This window comes from Aquarana catesbeiana, linkage group LG09, assembly GCF_042186555.1.
Source record: "Aquarana catesbeiana isolate 2022-GZ linkage group LG09, ASM4218655v1, whole genome shotgun sequence".
Lineage (NCBI taxonomy): Eukaryota > Metazoa > Chordata > Amphibia > Anura > Ranidae > Aquarana > Aquarana catesbeiana.
The window spans coordinates 57,532,753-57,553,480 of record NC_133332.1 but is presented as its reverse complement, the minus strand read 5'-3'; the positions used below and the strand labels follow the sequence as shown (position 1 = coordinate 57,553,480).

The 20,728-nt window shown below is 40.6% G+C and overlaps 1 protein-coding gene across 3 annotated transcripts in view; it reads left to right on the top strand.

Moving 5' to 3' along the window:
* LOC141107673 (cytochrome P450 2G1-like) overlaps positions 1 to 10,598 on the top strand; it is a 190,392-nt gene extending 179,794 nt beyond the window's left edge. For 2 of the 3 annotated variants that reach the window (XM_073598577.1, XM_073598576.1), the window contains exons 5-9: positions 868 to 1,044; positions 2,202 to 2,337; positions 4,489 to 4,676; positions 5,109 to 5,250; positions 9,354 to 10,598. In XM_073598577.1, the coding sequence (XP_073454678.1) occupies positions 868 to 1,044; positions 2,202 to 2,337; positions 4,489 to 4,676; positions 5,109 to 5,250; positions 9,354 to 9,541 (831 nt within the window). In that variant the 3' untranslated portion in view covers positions 9,542 to 10,598. The remainder of the gene's footprint in view (positions 1 to 867; positions 1,045 to 2,201; positions 2,338 to 4,488; positions 4,677 to 5,108; positions 5,251 to 9,353) is intronic. The other variant, XM_073598575.1, reaches the window with a different exon arrangement.
* Positions 10,599 to 20,728: the final 10,130 nt, after the last annotated feature.

Below are 20,728 nucleotides of genomic sequence, written 5' to 3'. Positions count from 1 at the left end.
AGTGCAATAAAAAAAAAAAGCAGAGGTGATCAAATACAACCAAGAGAAAGCTCTATTTGTGGGAAAAACAGGACAAAAAATGTGTTTTGGTACAGCGTCGCACAACCGTGCAATTGTCACAGTAACGCAGAGCCGTATCGCAAAAAAATGACCTGATCATGAAGGAGGGTAAACCTTGCCGGAGCTGAAATTGTTAAAGTTATGCCACGTACACACAATCGGATTTTCCGACGGGAAATGTTGGATGTGAGCTTGTTGGCAGTAAGTCCGACCGTGTGTATGCTCCATCGAACATTTGCTGTCGGACTTTCCGCCAACAAATGTTGGCTAGCAGGTTCTCAAATTTTCCGCCATCAAATTTGTCAGACTTTCTGATCATGTGCACACAAGTCCGTTGCACAAAAGTCCACGCATGCTCAGAAACAATTATGAGCTGAAAGTGGTCGGTCTTGTAAAACTAGCGTTCGTAATGGTAGAAATCACTTACGTCTTGTACGTCACTACGTTCGTAATTGTTGGCCAACATTTGTGTGACCATGTGTATGCAAGACAAGTTGGCACCAACACCCTTTGAACAAAAATCCACGGTTTTGTTGTCGGAAAGTCCGATCGTGTGCACGGGGCAGAAGACTTATTGGTCATATAAATGTGTGAAAGTAATGGAAAAAGCCTAAAAAGGAAAAATCAATGCAGTCATACCATCTAAGAAATGATAAACTGCAATATGATACATTTTTGCGTTTGGGTTTACTAGTGCTTTAATTTTTATGAAATTTTTTCAAAATGCAGCTGAATTACACACTAACCTGAGCTTAGTATTTTGTCTAATTTGGAAGCTTGTAAATACTAACTTTGTGCATTGTCCAGTTGCAGGAAATGCTCCCAGAAATCATGTACTACATTCCGGGACCTCATCAGAGAATAAACAGAAATCTGGATAAACTAACAAAGTTCGTCTTAGAGAGAGTGAAGATAAACCAGGAGACCTTGGATCCCAACTGTCCCCGGGATTACATTGACTGTTTTCTTTTGAAGCAACAGCAAGTATGTGAATTTACTACATAATATGCATCCAGGCACGTCCAGTCAGGCAAGCAATGATATGATAATTGCAGGAACCTTCTGTACAAATGCAATCAAAATTCTTAACCTGACTGCCACAAAGTAAAATCTCCCTATGCCCTCATGCACCAATGTTAGGAAGATGAATTTCCAACTTTCTTTGGAAACCAACAATTCCATGAGTCAAGCGAGTCCTCTGCTTCACTCATTAGTTGCTCCCACCCACCAACCCTTACATCCCTAAAGGAAACCTTAACAATGTAGGGGATGGTGGAAGTAAACCTTGAGCACAGTGAAGGACACAGGAGATTGCCAACACTGGAACGGTTAATTTCTGAAGTGACTTCAGCCAGTGATTCCTCTTCATTATAGCTGTGTTTGATGGAGTAAGAGTTAAAAGTATTTAATTTCTTCTTTGCAGAGGGATATTTTGTTAGAAATTCTACTTCTCTATTTTTTTTACACAAACACATTTTTCCTTTTCTACACCCAGCAACGGCCAGCTTTTGGTGAATGCCCCCCAAAGAAGAATCTCCTTTTCCTTTACAACGCCAACTCAGTTTATTATGTACATAGAAAAATTTTAAAGTGTTACTAAACCCAGTAATATGAAAATAGTTCATCCCCCTCCTCCCACGGTGCCCACAGCTTATAAATCTTCTTTTTACATTAAAATATTGCCACTATATACCTTTTTGGATGATCTGTATACCACGGTTACATCATAAACTGCAGTTTCTTCAGTGCTGAGAGTTCAGGAAGGGGGAGATTTTCACTGCAGCCTGTATACACGCCCACATATGTGATGTCACTATCATGTGACCTGGCCAGCTCTGAGAACAAGAAACTGTTCTCTCCAGCATAAAAGACACAATTGAGCATGTGCAGGTTGGCTACCCTGCCTGTGTGTTAGCTGGCCTTCCCCAGATAGACAGTGTAGGGAGGGGAGGATCTATGTTTACAGGATAAAACAGCCTTTTTTACACAATGCAGAGAATTAACTACTTAAGTTCCACAGTGAGTATAACTAACATGCTATGCTGCATATACAGAATGATTTTAGTGTTGTGGGTTTAGTAACACTTTAAGTTCCTATTTACTATTATTTTTAGTACTATCATAATATTTCATGTTTTTAGGAAAAGGGCAATCCACACTTTGACTCAAGAAACATGATTGTGACAATACTAAACTTGTTCTTTGGTGGAACCGAGACAGTCAGCAGCACCCTGCGAAATGCATTCCTTATACTTATGAGATATCCTGAAATACAAGGTAAATGCTGGGGAGAATTCAGTAAAAGACTCATTAAGGCTGGGTTCACACTGAAGCACAGAGCGGCCCACAGCAGGGGTCCAGTGCGTCCCTATTTGCCATTTCAGGTCCGATTTCAGACTAAATTTTGGGCTGGATTCAAACATGAAATGGACCAGAAGACGCACAGGACTCCTCTGCAATTCGCACAGGAGCCACTTCGGAGATGTGTGAATCACCTCCATAGAGATCCGGTCACAGTCTCCTAACATGCAAATTGGATTTGTTCATAAATGACCTGGAGGATGGGGTAAACAGTTCAATCTCTGTATTTGCAGACGATACTAAGCTAAGCAGGGCAATAACTTCTCCGCAGGATGTGGAAACCTTGCAAAAAGATCTGAACCAAATAATTGGGTGGGCAACTACATGGCAAATGAGGTTCATTGTAGAAAATGTAAAATAATGCATTTGGGTGGCAAAAATATGAATGCAATCTATACACTGGGGGGAGAACCTCTGGGGGAATCTAGGATGGAAAAGGACCTGGGGGTCCTAGTAGATGATGGACTCAGCAATGGCATGCAATGCCAAGCTGCTGCAAGCAAACAAACAGAATATGGGCATGCATTAAAACGGGGATCAACTCCAGAGATGAAACGATAATTCTCCCGCTCTACAAGACTCTGGTCTGGCCACACCTAGAGTATGCTGTCCAGTTCTGGGCACCAGTCCTCAGGAAGGATGTACTAGAAATGGAGCGAGTACAAGAAGGGCAACAAAGCTAATAAAGGGTCTGGAGGATATTAGTTATGAGGAAAGGTTGCAAGCACTGAACTTATTCTCTCTGGAGAAGAGACGCTTGAGAGGGGATATGATTTCAATTTATAAATACCATACTGGTCACCCGACAATAGGGACAAAACTTTTTTGCAGAAGGGAGTTTAACAAGACACGTGGCCACTCATTAAAATTAGAAGAAAAGAGGTTTAACTTTTAACTACATAGAGGGTTCTTTACTGTAAGAGCGGCAAGGATGTGGAATTCCCTTCCACAGGCGGTGGTCTCAGCAGGGAGCATCGATAGTTTCAAGAAACTATTAGATAAGTACCTGAATGACCACAACATACAGGGATATACAATGTAATACTGACATATAATCACACACATAGGTTGGACTTGATGGACTTTTTTCAACCGCACCTACTATGCAATACTATGTTTAATTGGGGAAACCCGTATCCAATTCGCAATAGTGTGAACACAGCCTTAAAGAGAAAGGAGTTGCCTTTTGCCTGTCAAAAAAATCATACAGTATATTCATTCCCAACCATCAAGAAAATATGGGGAGCAAGAGAGGGGATGTCTATTTTTTTTCCTTTGTGTTACTGTACACTTAAAATGGAACTTCACATCAACATTGATTATTTTTAATCATCACGCTGCTAGCATCAGTAAATAATTAGGAAAGTGTATCATTGTTACTTGTTTTTAAACTATTTTTTTTTTACACTTTTTCAGTTACTTCCTGGTTTCTTGCCTAGGCAAATGTCATACAACCTAGAAGTCTTCCGGATGGGAGAAGAGGAGGAGGGTTTTTCTCAGCTAGGCACGCTCTCCTGCTTGCTTGAGCTAAGGAATGGATCCCAGGAAGTAAATGCTACATGAATCATTTGCCCTTACTCAAGATGGCTACAGCCAGAAATGCTAGGGGTTTGCTGATTTCTCAACAAAATAAAGCATGGACACTTGAATGGATGAGGGAGTTTGCTTTTAAATATTAACAATATATAAAATAGTGTTTTTGGTTTGTGGTGCTCAGATGCAGTAAAGATCTGCTTTAAGGGTCTATTCATAAAAAATTTGCATGCAAATCCCTAATCATCGGACACTTGCAAATATCCCCCATAATGTGTCTAATATGTTTATTTGTCAGCTCCATCTAGTGACCATAATAGACTATTTTCCTGCTTGAGGTATTTCAGAAAAATTGTGCATTATAGCCACTAGATGGAGCATAGGATCATTGGAAATAAACATATTAGATGTATTATTCATGACGGCTATGCAGAGGCTGAGACATTTGCACAGCAGTTTTCTTTTTTATAAATAGATCTCTTATATTGCTGAAGCATTGTTTTTTGCTTTATATCTATATTTATTTTTTCCCAGACAAAGTATGTGAGGAAATAAATCGGGTTATTGGACAAAACCGCATCCCGAACTCCGAAGACCGGAGCAAAATGCCATATACAGATGCTGTAATCCACGAGGTCCAGCGATTCACTGATCTTTTTCCAGCTGATGTTGCACACTTAGTGACGAAAGAGATCAACTTTAAGGGATATACCATTCCTAAGGTAGGGGGGATTTTTGCTCACTGTGAAAATATTTTCTTAGAAAATGATTCTCTTTGATGTAGTCAATTCCATTTTTTTCTTTCATGCATTTCTTTCAACATAAATGCATTTCAAATCACTAACATTGTTTGTAAAAAAAATAGAAGTTATAGGTCTAAATATGAAATCATTTAGGCGATGTTTTATATTGTATCTATCGGGTATTGTTTTACTTTGTCCTAAAATACACTGCATACAAGTCACATAGTACATAGTAGGTGAGGTTGAAAAAAGACACAAGTCCATCAAGTCCAACCTATGTGTGTGATTATATGTCAGTATTACATTTTATATCCCTGTATTTTGCGGTCACTTAGTTGTCTAAATATTTCATATTCTGAAATTTATTAAGCCATCTCCTTCAAGGTCACTGTCTTTTTTTGTATGTCTTAGGGTACAGATGTCTATCCATTACTATGTACTGTTCATCGAGACCCCAAGATGTTTATTACTCCCACTAAATTCAATCCCAATCATTTCCTGGACAGTAATGGCTGCTTTAAGAAGAATGAAGCCTATATGCCATTCTCTGCAGGTACATGTACATTTAAGAGACACCACTTTTGATTGATGTAATGACTGCTTTAAGGAGAACAAAGTATTTAAAGGATAAGTTCACCATGTTACTGTAGCACCGGCCCCTGCACCCCTCCCTCATTGTGACAGCAGGCTGGGGATCTTTTCCCATCGCTTGCTGTCACAATTTAAAAAAAAAAAATGCGGCTCCGCCCGGCCGCAGCATTCATTCACAGAGTTCTGAACTTATCCTTTATTGCCATTCTCTGCATTTACATTTCATCCAGAACTAGAGTTAGGCCGAATATCCCTCCAGTTAGGTTTGTGCCAGTACTCTCGAACATCGCAAAAGTTCGGACTCAAACCACAAACCCTATTAAAGTCTATGGGACCCGAACCTGAAAAACCAAAAGTGCCCACATTGAAGGCTTACGTGCAAGTTATAAGCCATAAAAAGGGTATGGGTGCCTGGGTACTGCCCTGGGGAACATGTAAAAATGCAAACTTTTAAAAAAAAATGTTTTTAAAACAGCAGGGATTCTAAAGTTGTAGCAAACTGTTACACCACTTGTGCCTGCAGATAATCCTATAATAAGGCTTACCTATAGGTACTGTGAATATCTCCTAAACTTGCACAGTTTAGGAAATATTCAGGGTGAATGCAGTCGATTACATCACCGGTGCATGCGCTTTGAAGGTCCAGCTTACAGTGCCATACCCGTAGAGCCTGTGCCGTCATTGCAACCTTGGCTACCCATATACCCGGAGGCCACAAACCCAGAAAAAAGACCAAGAGAAGATATCAGCTGTCCCAGCGGTGACATCGCGGCACTGGGGGGCTTAGTTCTAACGTAAGTGTATTGCCTTGCAGGAAAAAATAAATATATATTTTTTTACCCGCGGTTTACTACCGCTTTAATGATGCTTAAAGTTAAACAATAAAAATTAAAAATTCCTTTAAATATAGTGCCTGGGGGTCCGCTTAGTCTGCCTGTAAAGTGGGGCATCTGTGCCATGTATAGAACCTGCTGCAGCAAAACTGACATATATAAAGAAAAAAAAAAACATTTAAATTGATTTTCCCTGCAAGCTTTCTTTATTTTGTAAACAACAGCTTGGGGAGCCAGTCTGTATGATGAGGCCAAAATTTAGTGTATTTGGAACACAAGATTAGAGAAAAATTCTGGTGTTTCTTCGGCAGACTTTGGATGGAAATAACACATTTTTGCACCACAGTGCGCAAGCACAGTGGGAAGGAATGTTTTATAGTGTGTGTGTGTGTGTGTGTGTGGGGGGGGGGGGGGGGCTATGAGCACTGAGCCATGATTGAGCAAAGTCATCATGATTTTGTTCTATCATGGCTTTGACTGTGCTCTGTGCCCTGATTGGGAAAAGCCTTGCACCTGACCAGAGGTCAGGTACATTGCATCATCCAAGTAGGGCCCTAGAATGCATTTTGGAGAACGCAGCTTATTGTGGGGCACTTGGTGGGCAAACATCCTGCCGAGCGCCCCGCAAATTCGAGTGTTCGCCGAACAGGCGATGTTTGGAATAAACTTTCGTTTGGCTCGAACTGTTCGCCCAACTCTAACCAGAAATCAAAGTTCTATACTATTCTCAAAGTGCTAACTATACTCAAAATAAGAGAATTAAGTTGGGTCCTGCTTTTTGGTATGTTTCTTGATGACCCTTTGTGAAGTACTTGATTGAACCTTTGTTTGTGAAATACCTGATTGACGCAAAGGGCTGAATTTACTAAGACTGGAGAGTGCAAAATCTGGTGCAGCTGCATGGTAACCAATTTGCTTCTAACTTCAGCTTGTTCAATGAAGCTTTGACGAACAAAAAACCCTGGAAGCAGATTGGTTTCTATGCAAAGCTGCCCCTGATTTTACAATCTCCAATTTTAGTAAATCAACCCCAATGACGGCTTATGATGAATAGAGCTTTTATGCCGTTCTCTGAAGGGACATACTGTATACATTTTAACCAGACACCACATTCATAGGTTAAAATAAAATTATACTTCAAAATGGGAGAGTTCCTGCTTTTTGTTATCCTTCTTGATGACCCTTTGTTTGTGAAGTATCTGGTCAATACAATGGCTGCTTTAAAAAGAATGATGCCTTTATGCCATTCTCTGCGGGTACATTTACATATTAACCAGACACTGCATTCTTAGATTAAGGTGCAACTATATTTAAAATGAGAGGAGTCCTGTTTTTTTGGTAAATTACATATATGAGGAAAGTGCAGAGTGCAAAAAAGCAATCGATGTGCAGGAAAGAGAAATTGATGTCCACTTCATCCAATCCCCATCCGCAGTGTGCCACCTGTTTTACTAGCCTCTCACCTCTAGTAGCGGCCCCTACGGGCCTAGTAGGACTCAAATCACCCAGAGACGATGACTCTCCATGGAACGATCGGCCTTCTAACAATCAATAGACCCCTTCGATCTCCGGGCTCAGTAGTAAGGGCATAGAAATATAGAAGAAGTGTGGCTCCAATGTGTAGAATTTCAAAGATTTTATTTAACATCCAGCACATAAGACAGCATAAGACACGAGTACTTCCGGTCTCGTCCGTGACCGGAAGCGGCGACACCTGGCTCCTCCGGGAGAGTCATCGTTTCTGGGTGATTTAAGTCCGGGAGGAGCCAGGTGCCGCCACTTCCGGTCACGGCCGAGACCGGAAGTACTCGTGTCTTATGCTGTTTTGTGTTTTCCTTCATGTAATTTATTTGTGCACGTTTGCACTTTTTTTCATTTATGAATTGTTTTGAAGATATTTTATGTATATATGTGTTGGTTATTACATTTTGTTAGTATTGGAAACCATTATTCACCTACAGGTTTATTTTGAATGATTTTAGGATATTGAGTGGTCACTTTTGCACTTTGAAGATTAGTTATTGCATCGTATCAATATTGTGAATCATTTATTCACATATAGGCTTGCATTATTGAATGCTTTCAGGATACTGATTGGTCACTTTGCACTTTTAGATTCAATTTTATTTATATTTTATGTTTTTTGCTTCATGATTGTTTTGATTTTCACCGCCTGGTGATTGGATTTGCACTATTTACTATTTATTATGGAAGATGGATTGATCTGGATTAAGTAGGTTTGTTAGCAACACATGTTTAGTTTTGTAATTTTCTTGTGCTGTGTGGGAACACTGATTTATGTTGGCTGCTTCTCTGTATACCTATATTAATTTATTTTTGTGCCCATGAGTTTACCCCTACTCTGTTTACTGTTTTTTTGGTACCTTTCTTGATGACCCTTTGTTTGTAAAGTACTTCACTGAAGCCTTTATGTCATTCTCTGTAGGTACATTTACATTTTAGCCAGACACCGCATTCTTAGGTTAAAGTGCAACTAAATTCAAAATGAGAGGGGTCCTGTTTTTTTGGTATTCTTCTTGATGACCCTTTGTGGATGTTTCAAAGGATCTTTTGTAAATGTAACATCACCTATATTTCTTCCTTTCTAATTGCCGCACTTAATGCACTAGGGCGCGCCTGATGTTGTTACTATTGTTAATAGTAGCAAACACCACATTTTTGGGTTAAAGTACTCAAAAATGGGTTTGGGTTTTATTCAAAAATGGTAACAATGCTTTTCAGAAGAGAAGTTGATTTGAAATCCCCTATAAACTGCTTTACTTGCCCTAATACAGGCCCTCGCTCAGAAGCCCACTTTCCGCAATATGATATTCAGAAGATTGGATGAAATGACTCAATCACTCTGGTCTTCAAACCTCACCTCTCAGCCCACTAACAAGGAAGGATTCAATGCTTGCTTCAGAAGAACAGTCTCTTGACAAAATTGCTGACAGATGAGTTACTGTATATAGGAAATATTTTTCGAGAGAAATATGAAGGCTGCTTTTGCTAAAAAACTTTTTAAAATGAAATGCGAATTTCCCGACTGTCTCAGGTCTCAAAACTTTCTAGGTCATTTAGACAAAACAATTGTGACTAGAGTTTAAAAATGTCTTCTCTCTCTTGCCAATAACAAGCAGTCTCTTTCTTTTGTTTTGTGACTGTATTAAATTTTTTTGTAAAAATGTATTCAATATAATGCAATATGTAACTTTTTTTGTTTTGTTTTTAGGAAAGAGAATTTGTGTTGGAGAAGCTCTGGCTCGTATGGAGCTGTTTCTTTACATAACAACTATCCTACAGAACTTCAAACTGACGTCTAAGACTAAATTCACTGATGAAGACATCAAACCCACAATGACAGGATCCGCCAATGTCCCCAGATTTTATGAGATGTCTTTCATCTCTCGGGCTCTGTAGAATGTCACCTACCTCTAGGAACACACCCACCTTTTCTACAAGCCGCTCCTTACCTCCCATGAAGATAAACTACTAGAGCTGATGTGAGAACGCCTTCTTACCTTGCATCCTGGTGCTTGCTTTAAAGGGGAAACGGCACACTGATCAACACCAGTTCTGTTTCCCACTGGGTACACTGGCAGTGTGACAGTTATGTATAAGGGTGGGGCTTAGTGTGAAAGGGGGGTCGAGTATTGGTTTTCTTGGCAAGAAATTTCACTACAATACCTTGTTGCATCATCATTGGTCAGACAGAAAGTGGCATATTTTTCAAGTTGTGTTTATCAAGTCCACTGGCAATAAAATATAAAAGCTCAACATGGTTAACTATACAGTTGTGTATGTGATTTTCTCATAAAAAATAAATCCTTTTATAATGATTATAATTTTGCTGAATTTAACAAACTGAACCACCTTGCTAACCACCGTGCTACCCACGTACATCTGTTCATATCTTAAAGCAGGCAGATCAGGAGCCTTATGTCCTGCAGATTTATGTAGTTGGAAAGGATGTGACACAGTTTAAACTGTCACTGTGTCAAAGTATCGAAATTCCGACCTTTAGTGATTATGTCACTTATACGACCTGGGCCCATGCAGGCCATCCGACCACCCTTCTGCTAACTAACCTTTCCTTCTTTCTTCTTAACCCTCTTCTTTCTTGACTCCCCTCCCTTCTCCCAAACCCTCCCTCTTTAATCAATGTTTACCACTGGTAACATGATCTGTTTGTACAAATTGTTTAGCTGGTACCGTGATCACCTTCTTACGGAGTAATACTATTAACCAATCCTCTAGTGTCAAAGGACACATTCTATCCCTCACTACAACATCTACGGCTCCTACCGGATTGTGTAATTTATGCTATCTTAATCAAACTCTATACCCCCGTCTTCAATATGTTTTCATTATATTGTTCTATCAAATTGTACTCTGTTATTTGTTCTTATTCTAATATACACTGTATTGTCTGTAACTGCCATTTGATTGTTACCAATAAAAATCTTTGAAAAGAAAATATCGAAATTCCACTGCTGTTAGACAGCAAATGTTTACATATTAAATGCAGCAACATAAATGTGTGTGTATATGTGTGTGTGTATATATATATATATATATATATATATATATATATATATAATGTGATCCCACACTTCCAGTAGGGGGCGCGCATGTGCCGAGCACTCTGTTCTCTGTCACCTGATGATCGTCAGGCAGAGACACATAACTGCAATTTGCAAAAAAAGGCAGGTCTCCATTCTGACAAGAGGGATGGGATGGAGTTTGTGTCCCTGCAAAGCAAAAACACTAGCTAGGGACACAGATCTCCCCTGATGTTAACCCTTTACATTGTACCCGTACTCATTCACCCAAAAAACAGTGTCAAAAATAAAGACAGGAGGCAGTTTTTGACAATTAATTTACTATAAGAAAAAAAAAAATTCCCCCAGTGTAGATCCATCGTCAATCGCAACGCCTGTCGCACCGCTGGCTAACCTCTGAATGCCTGCTCCGCCATGTGACAGTTCTTAAATAGGTAAGGGGTAGGGCCACCTGGTGACATCATTTTTTTTATAAATAAAGGAATTGTGTAAAACTGCCTTTTTTATTATTGATGCTTTTTTGGTGAATGAGTAGGGGTACAATGTAACTCATTCACATGGGGGCGCGGGATATGGGGACCCCCATGTTAAAGGGGACTTCCAGATTTCGATAAGGCCCCTGCCCGCAGATCCCCACAACCATCGCCCAGGGTTGTGGGGAAGAGGTCCTTGTCCCCATCAATAAGGTTCCCCAAAGCACCCCCCATGTTGAGGGCAAGTGGCCTAGAATGGTTACATAGTTACATAGCTACATAGTAGGTAAGGTTGAAAAAAGACACAAGTCCATCAAGTCCAACCTATGTGTGTGATTATATGTCAATATTACATTGTATATCCCTGTATGTTGTGGTCGTTCAGGTGCTTATCTAATAGTTTTTTTGAAACTATCGATGCTCCCCGCTGGAACCACCACCTGTGGAAGGGAATTCCACATCCTTGCCGCTCTTATGCCCCGTACACACGATCGGAAATTCGGCCAGCAAAAGACCAATGAGAGCTTTTGGTTAGAAAATGCGACTATGTGTATGCTCCATCGGACTTTTGCTGGCCGAATTCCAGCCAGCAAAAGATTGAGAGCAGGTTCTCAATTTTTCGGTCGGAAAAAGTTCCGATCGGAAATCCCGATTGTCTGTACCGATTCCGACGCGCAAAATTCCTACGCATGCTCGGAAACAATTCGATACATGCTCGGAAGCATTGAACTTCATTTTCTTGGCTCGTCGTAGTGTTGTACGTCACCGCTTTCTTGACGTCAAAAGTTCAGCGAACTTTTGTGTGACCGTGTGTATGCAAGCCAAGCTTGAGCGTAATTCCGTCAGAAAAACCATCCAAGTTTTTTCCGACGGGAAATCCGCTCGTGTGTGCGGGGCATAACAGTAAAGAATTCAAATTTTTGCCACCCAAATGCATTATTTTGCATTTTTCCACATTAAACCTCATTTGCCATGAAGTTGCCCACCCCATTAATTTGTTTAGATATTCTTGCAAGGTTTCCACATCCTGCGGAGAAGTTAATGCCCTGCTTAGCTTAGTATCATCGGCAAATACAGAGATTAAACTGTTTACCCCATCCTCCAGGTTGTTTATGAACAAATTAAATAGGATTGGTCCCAGCACAGAACCCTGGGGGACCCCAGTTTCCACCCCTGACCATTCCGAGTACTCCCCATTTATCACTACCCTCTGAACACGCTCTTGGTTTTCCATCCATGTACCCACCCTATGGTCCATGCCAATGGACCTTACTTTGTACAGTAAACGTTTATGGGGAACTGTGTCAAATACTTTTGCAAAATCAAGATACACCATGTCTATGGGCCTTCCTTTATCTAGATGGCAGCTCACCTCCTCATAGAAGGTTAATAGATTGGTTTGGCAAGAACGATTCTTCATGAATCCATACTGATTACTGATAATAATACTGTTGTCATTACTAAAATCTTGTGTATAGTGCCTTATCATCCCCCCCAAGAGCTTGCATACTATGGATGTTAAGCTTAACTGGTTTGTAATTCCCAGGGATGTATTTTGGCCCCTTTTTTAAATATTGGTGCTACATTGGCTTTTCTCCAATCAGCTAGTACCATTAAAGTCAGTAGACTGTCAGTAAAAATTAGAAATAATAGTCTGGCAATTACTTGACTGAGTTCCCTAAGGACTCTCGGGTGCAAGCCATCTGGTCCTGGTGACTTATTAATGTTAAGTTTTCCAAGTCTATTTCTAATTCTGTCCTCTGTTAGCCATGAGGGTGCTTCCTGTGATGTGTCATGAGGATAAACACTGCAGCTTTGGTTACTGAAACCCCCCGATTCCTTAATGAAGACTGAGGAGAAGAATAAATTCAATACCTTCGCCATCTCCCCATCCTTTGTAACCAGATTTCCTTCCTCATTCTTTATGGGGCTAATATGGTCTGTCCTCCCCTTTTTACTGTTTATATACTTTAAGAATTTCTTTTGATTTTTTTTTTGCTCTCCTCCACTATGTGTCTTTCGTGTTCTATCTTAGCTGCCCTAATTGCATCCTTATATTTCTTGTTGCATTCTTTGTAAAGTCTGAACTTTGATGATGATCCCTCAGCCTTGTATTTTTTGAAGGCCTTCTCCTTTGCTTTTATATGCATTTTTACATTGGAGTTAAGCCATGCAGGCCTTTTGTTCGCTCTTTTAAATTTATTACCCAATGGGATGCATTGGCTAATGCCCTTATTTAAAATGATCTTAAATCAAACCCATCTCTCCTCCGTGTTCTTTGTTCCTAAGATTTTATCAGAATTTATATCTTCAAGCAAGGTTCATAGTTTAGGAAAGTTGGCTCTTTTGAAATTCAGTGTCTTTGTATTCCTCTTATGTTTCCTATTTGTGTGATTTATACTGAAGCTAATTGACCTGTGATCGCTGTTTCCTAAATTGCCCCCTATTTCCACATCCGTGATCAGGTCTGTATTGTTGGTAATCAGTAGGTCTAGTAATGCTTTGTTTCAAGTTGGTGCATCTACCATCTGACCCATAAAATTGCCCTGCAGGACATATAGGATCTGGCGAGCCTTAAGCGAATGAGCGGTTCCTTCCTTCCAGTTTATGTCTGGATAATTAAAATCCCCCAATACTATGACACTTTCCATCCTTGCTGCTAATCCAAATTGTGATAGGAGGTCTGTCTCCCCCTCCTCCCTCAGGTTAGGGGGCCTATAGCATACTCCCAGTATTTTTCCCTTAGTTTCATCCCTTTGGAGCTCTACCCATAAGGATTCCACCTCCTTCCTAGCTCCCTTAGTGATGTCATCTCTCACATTCACTTGTACATTATTCTTGATATACAGGCATACCCCTCCCTTTTTTTACCCTCTCTATCCCTGCTATAAAGGGAATACCCTTGAATGGTTGCCAGCCAATCATGAGAGCTGTTGAACCAAGTCTCTGAAATTCCCACAAAATCGAAATCCTCCTCGTACAACAGTATTTCTAGTTCTCCCATCTTGTCCGCCAGGCTCCTGGCATTGGTAAACATGCCACATAGTTCAGACCGGTCGCAGACTTTCCTCTTATTGGGTGTTCCGAGATTGCAAATAGGACTTGTTACTATACATACCTCAGGTTTATGTTCTTTAGTTAACCTACCACTAATGCCCCCAATACTACCCTCTGGAATATGTTCCACGCTGACTATTTCTAACTCTGGAACCCCCCTCCCGTTGCCTAGTTTAAAAACCCCTCTAACTTTTCGGCCATCTTCACTCCCTTCAGATCTGCACCCGCCTCATTAGGTGCAGTCCATCCCTTCTATAGAAGTGGCGACTGACTGAGAAATCAGCCCAGTTCTCCAGAAACCCAAACCCCTCCTTAATACACCAGCTCCTAAGTCACTTGTTTACTTCCCTAATCTCCCTCTGCCTTTCCGATGTGGCTCGAGGTACCGGTAGTATTTCTGATTAAAAAATATCAGAGGTAATGGGGGACTCTGATCAAAATGGAAAAGAAACAAATCCCAATGATTAAACAGCAATACCAACAATATTAAACTTGAATTCAACTGGAGTAAAGAGCAGATACTTTATCTAGATGTTACGGTAATGAAAGGAGAGTACCAGCTGTATACTAAAGCGTTCTTTAAGAGCACAGACCGCAATAGCTATATTCCTGTACAAAGTGGACATCATCCACAGTGGTTACGCAATATACCCAAAGGGCAATTTACCCACATACGCCACAATTGCACATATGATACAGATTATGTGTAGAATATATAAAACAACATTTTGTAGAAAAGGGATATAAAGCTCAACCTCTAGAAAAAATTGATCGTAGAGGTGGGCTTTAATACACAAGAAGCCTCTTTAGCCTCCAAAGTAAAGCAACAGGATTCCAAACATGAATGGGGATTTATAAGTGGGTTCCATGAACAACATCAGGAAGTAGAAACCATTATTTTTTTTTTTTCAGGTACTTATTTAGCGTCGTCAATTTACGCAGCGCTTTACATATACATTGTACATTCACATCAGTCCCTACCCTCAAGGAGCTTACAATCTAAGGTCCCTAACACACATTCATACATACTAGGGACAATTTAGACAGGATCCAGCCTACCAGGCCTACCTACCTAACCTACCAGCATGTCTTTGGAGTGTGGGAGGAAACCGGAGTACCCGGAGGAAACCCACGCAGGCACAGGGAGAACATGCAAACTCCAGGCAGGTAGTGTCATGGTTGGGATTCGAACCAGTGACCCTTCTTACTGCTAGGCGAAAGTGCTATCCACTACACCACTGTGCCACCCAGTTAGGAAGCATTGGAACATACTATGCATGGACAAAGTGCTGAGTAAGGTCTTACCAGAAAATCCACCATTCATATACAGAAAGACTAGATCGTTTGGGGACCAGGTGGTAAAAAAGGTACTTGACCCTCAAAACAAAACTAAAATGTACTAGGATCGAGCAGGGTTTTATGCTTGCAGAAAATGTAAAGCATGCCAGCAGATCACCACTCATTTGATGGGTTTGACCAGCTTTATATTCACAGCCAATGGCAAGGAATTTCCAATTAAAAAATGTATTTCATGCATGTCCACACATGTAGTGTATGCCCTAGAATGTCCGTGCGGCCTCATGTATATCAGACGCACAAAAAGAACATTAGGCAAAATAGTGTCAGAACATATATATAACATCCTAATAGGCTACAAAGAGCATCGTGTATCCTTACATTTAGGGCAAAAACATGACAGAAACCCAATTGGTCTTAAATTTTGGGGTACTGATAAACTTCACCCCAGTTGGAGAGGAGCGAATATGGTGAGAGAAATATCCAAACGCGAATCTCAGTGGATATTCCTGACCAACACAGCCCCAGTGGACTAAACATAGAACTATAGAACTAGACCTGAATTGTTAAATAAGCAACTATTGAGCTTAATTAGGTCTTACCTAATAGTTGCTTTATAAACAATCACTTAGGCCATTTGGGATTATTCCAATAAGTATGCCACTCACTAGCAGGGTGAGTCAACATTTGGTTCCATGCAGAATCATTCTACTATGTAGTTTCCTTGCATCCAACTTCTTTTTATTTAGTCTGTTTTCATTTACCTTTCTTTTTATTCCCTTCTTCCTCATACATAATTATTGCATTTCAGTCGTTTTTGTGGTCCTCTTTGCTTGCCTCATACACTAAATATCTGCAGGCCTTTAGGGAGATCTTATAAAAACTGTCCTGACAGCTGGAAGATGTTTCCTAGCCAAGTATACAGGAATGCATTTTAGTTGCAACATTTAAAGTACCGCATTGAGTTTTGCAGTGCTTGTTAGTAATGTAGCTAAAAATAACCATATGAGACTTGGGTGTTCATACACGTACAATTATAGCCTCAGACAGATGCCATGCAATGATTGTCAGACTGCTTTAACATCTATTATTTATTTAACTAATTTAGCAATACCTTTTTCACTTTCCTTTTTTACTCAGACTGAGTAACGATCAGCTACCATTATTAATGTTGTAATATAATGTTTCTAACGTATATGGTAATGATTTTATTTATTATATCAACATATTTGACATGCATGGGTTCAATAAGTCTAGTATTATAGAGCAGACAGAGAGCGATCCACTGGGGATGGATAGGATGCTGCGCGGCAGCTTCCTGCTACCCTCAGAGGGGCGGGATCGAATCTGATGATGCTTGTGATGACGGTGTCGAGGGGGCCCACCTCCATGCTATTTAAACGTAGAGTCATGTTGCGTGGCCACGCCCTCTGAAGACTGAATTACGAAACGCGTCAGCGCGTGACCATGTGACCTACCAGTTCCACATAGACAGTGTCATCCCAGGACACAACACGGTGGGCGGGACGTTCGGAACTCCGACCAGCAGTGAGCCGACACTGATTCTGTGACAGGCTGTTTTTAAATCATTGATCTTGTAAGCATAACTTGTATTAGGGGGGGATGGTGTTGTTCAAATAAACAGTTTAACACTATGGAAAGCCTCCCCTTGTATTCCTACATGATACACCCACGGCATTGAAATGCTCCGACAATGGAGGACTGAGCATATAGCGGCTGAGGAGCAGATTAATGCGGGGAAGGATATCACAGGCCTTTGGTAAGCATATATTCAAAAGGGGGTGATCACGTGGTGATTCGGTGAAGGTGTAGCAACCCGTGGATAGTGCACTACGTTTGGATTAAAAGCCCTCCCTTAACCGCTGCCGTTTGCATGCATGGAATTGAGTACAGAAGGACATGCTAGAATATATCTGTTATGCTTTACATATAGTTCATTATTGGCTTTCTGAACTTTTTTCTTCTAATATTTCTTTGGATCAATATCATTATTGAACTTTTATGGAACGTTTTTACATGATTTTATAGTTTTTGCATATGATGTTATATGTTTGTTTTATACCACCACTGAACCCAAGATTTAAGGAACACCTTTGCACTAATAGTTTCAGTGTCCAATATGGTTTGAGTTTAAAGGGGTTGTAAAGGTAATTTTTTTTTTTTTTTTAAATAACTAACATGTCATACTTACCTTCACTGTGCAGCACGTTCTGCACACAGTGGCCCCGAACCTGCTCTTCTGGGGTCCCTCGGCGGCTGTTTCAGCTCCTCCCTGCAAGAACTAACCACCTTAATGCGAGCTCCCTCGCATGGTGGTTAGTTATTGCGGGCGCGCTCCCGTGATACAGCCGGCGGCTCACTGTATCACTCGGCCCCGCCCCCCGGCGCGCCGCGTCATCGGATGTGATTCACAGCAGCGCGAGCCAATGGCTGCGCTGCTTTCAATCCATCCACTGCAGCCAATCAGCGACCAGGCTGAGCTGCAATAGAGATGACGGGAATGAGCAGCGGAGATTCGAGGTGTTAGGTAAGTAAAACGGGGGGGCTGGGGGCTGGGGGCGGCGGTATTGTCAAAAGTTTTTTCACCTTAATGCATGTAATGCATTAAGGTGAAAAATTTTTTACCTTTACAACCCCTTTAATAGATGATTTTAGCATTACATGAGGAATAATATTGATGAATGACCGTATTCATACTAAGCGCTGTTAATACTTTCTTCTCCTAAGAGAGTGAATTTTTTTACATGGTAGTATTTCTGAGAATACTACCTTGGAGGTCCTTTTCCTCAATTGAGCTCCTAAGTCCCTAAAATAGTTGTTTAGGGCACCGCATCTGCCTCTGAATTTGTCATTGGTGCAAACGTGCACCACGATAGCTGGGTCTTCCCCAGCCCCTCCCAGTAATCTGTCCACCAGGACAGATTGTCCTGCCAGGCTGCATGCTCAGATAAGGGTCTGGTATGGATTTCGGAGGGGACCCCATGCCGTTTTTTTTTATTTATTTATTTTGGAATGGGATTCCCCTTAAAATCCATGGATTGGGAAGCCCACGCCGTTTTAAAAAGAAATTCTATTGCCGGCTAATTATTTTTTTTTTCATTCAGCTGTTAGCAAGGAAGCCAGCTAACAATGGATCAGTGATCTGTTGTTAAGGACAAGACCGCTGGCTTCCTGGCGCCGCTCCTTAACAACCTATTAACTGTGCATTCAGCGAGCGAACATCGTACTGAGCGCACAGAAAATTTGGGTGTTTGGCGAACACCCAAACGGGCGATGTTTTTGCTGAACCTATACTTGGCCCGAATCATTTGCCTATCCCTGATCACAGAATGATATTGGATGCAAGCCTGCTCTAAGGCTGTACATGCTTTGAAACCCCATCCAGCATCTGCATCAACACTTGCCCATTTTTCACCAAATGCACCAATGTTTCTCTTATGATGCATCCATTGCTGCTTTAGATCACGCATTTAGCATCACGCTGCCCAGCATTGCAGTGAATAAACTGTATGTTTTGTACACTTCAAATAAAGATTCTTCAAAATAAAAAAAATTAAAAAAGGAGCTGTGTGATGCACTGAAACACGCATCGCACAGGCACCTAGCACAGCCGACAACGCAGAATGGCATGGTGAATCATCCATTGTCCTACAGAAATTCAGACTTGCTGAGCTATGACATGTTAAAGGGTCAGTTCATATAGATCTAAAAACTACCAACATCCAGGTGCTACCAGCAATTAGACGTATGTAGCCAAAGACATGAGTGGTGAAAGTCACTAATCCAGCTGCTAAGACTATTCCACTGGAAGCTGGGAAATGATAATCCAAAAAGAAACACAAAAACCAGGGCACTATATAAAAATTAAGTTTAATAATTCTGCAGAAAAGACACATGGTGGATGGGAGGCATAGAGCACAAGATAAAGATTTGGATGTGATCACAGTTCAACAAGGACTTTATATTTGCACATGTTTTTTATAGCACAAGTTGATTTGCTGTTTTGTGCACAAATTCATCTCGAATGGGACATTAATATATGAATTGTATGAATTTGTTGATTTAATCCCTACAGGTTTTTGTTCTATTTTTTGGAATAATCCAATTTATTGCACGGTATTGTTTATTCAAATGTTTTAGGTATAAATCACTTAGCACATAAGTTAAGGATACATCTAGTCAAATAGCGCCTACTTTATTTATTTATTTTTTTTGGTTTAATTTATTAGTGTGGTTCACACTTAAAGGGGCAGCTGTCACATATTTTTAACACAGGGATGGCGCCTCTTACATTGAAAAAAAAAGGGCGCTATGTGGTTACCACAAGATTATTAACTATATTAACAGTTATAACTGTTGTATCGATACATGACAGCACCATCTTGTGGTCAATTTACATATAGCGCCCTGGTTTGTGTGTTTCTTATATAGATCTAGGAGTCCCAGCAACAGACTGCATTTAAGAGAAAGGAAAGTAAACTATTTGTACTACTGTGCTACTGATTGTGCTACTTATACTGAAAGTAATGGGTATTTTACTGCACAACAGAACAGTTTAGGGTCAATAAGGTAGAGAAGGTTTGGGTGTATGGCCTTTCAGGAAGCCATGGCCTGGTGAGGTCAAGTGTTTCCATCCCTAGGGACTTTAAATTACATCATGGCCTGGTAAGGTCATAGATGTCCATCCCATTGACATCTAAAGAAAGGGGTTAATTAACAAGGAGTTAACTAACAGGGAGGGTGGGACTTTGTGTGAAGCATGTGGCAGCAAGAAAGATAATTGGGTGAACATACAAGGATATTTGTTAATAATTGTTTATTATGAGCTAAATTGTAACCATACATGATTCCGGTAATAAAGGTATAAGGGAACATACATAATGCATCTTGGCACATAGCACAATACATACATATATACATGTAACAATGGTAACAGTAGGTGAGATAGTAACAATAACATTGGTTTCTCATAGAATAGCCACACAAAATATCCTAGTCTACCACATGGGGGATAGGTTAGGAATGATTCATACGTAATGCCTGCAGGACCTACGGCCTCGCTGGACAAGTGCCACTCGTCAGGAGCAGGCGTGTGTGGGATCTGTAGATAAATATTTGTGGAAATGAGCAAAAGAGTAAAAAAAAATTTTAAGAAAGATAGGGTAGGAGGTAGAATGTAGGACCTCCTAAACCAAGGC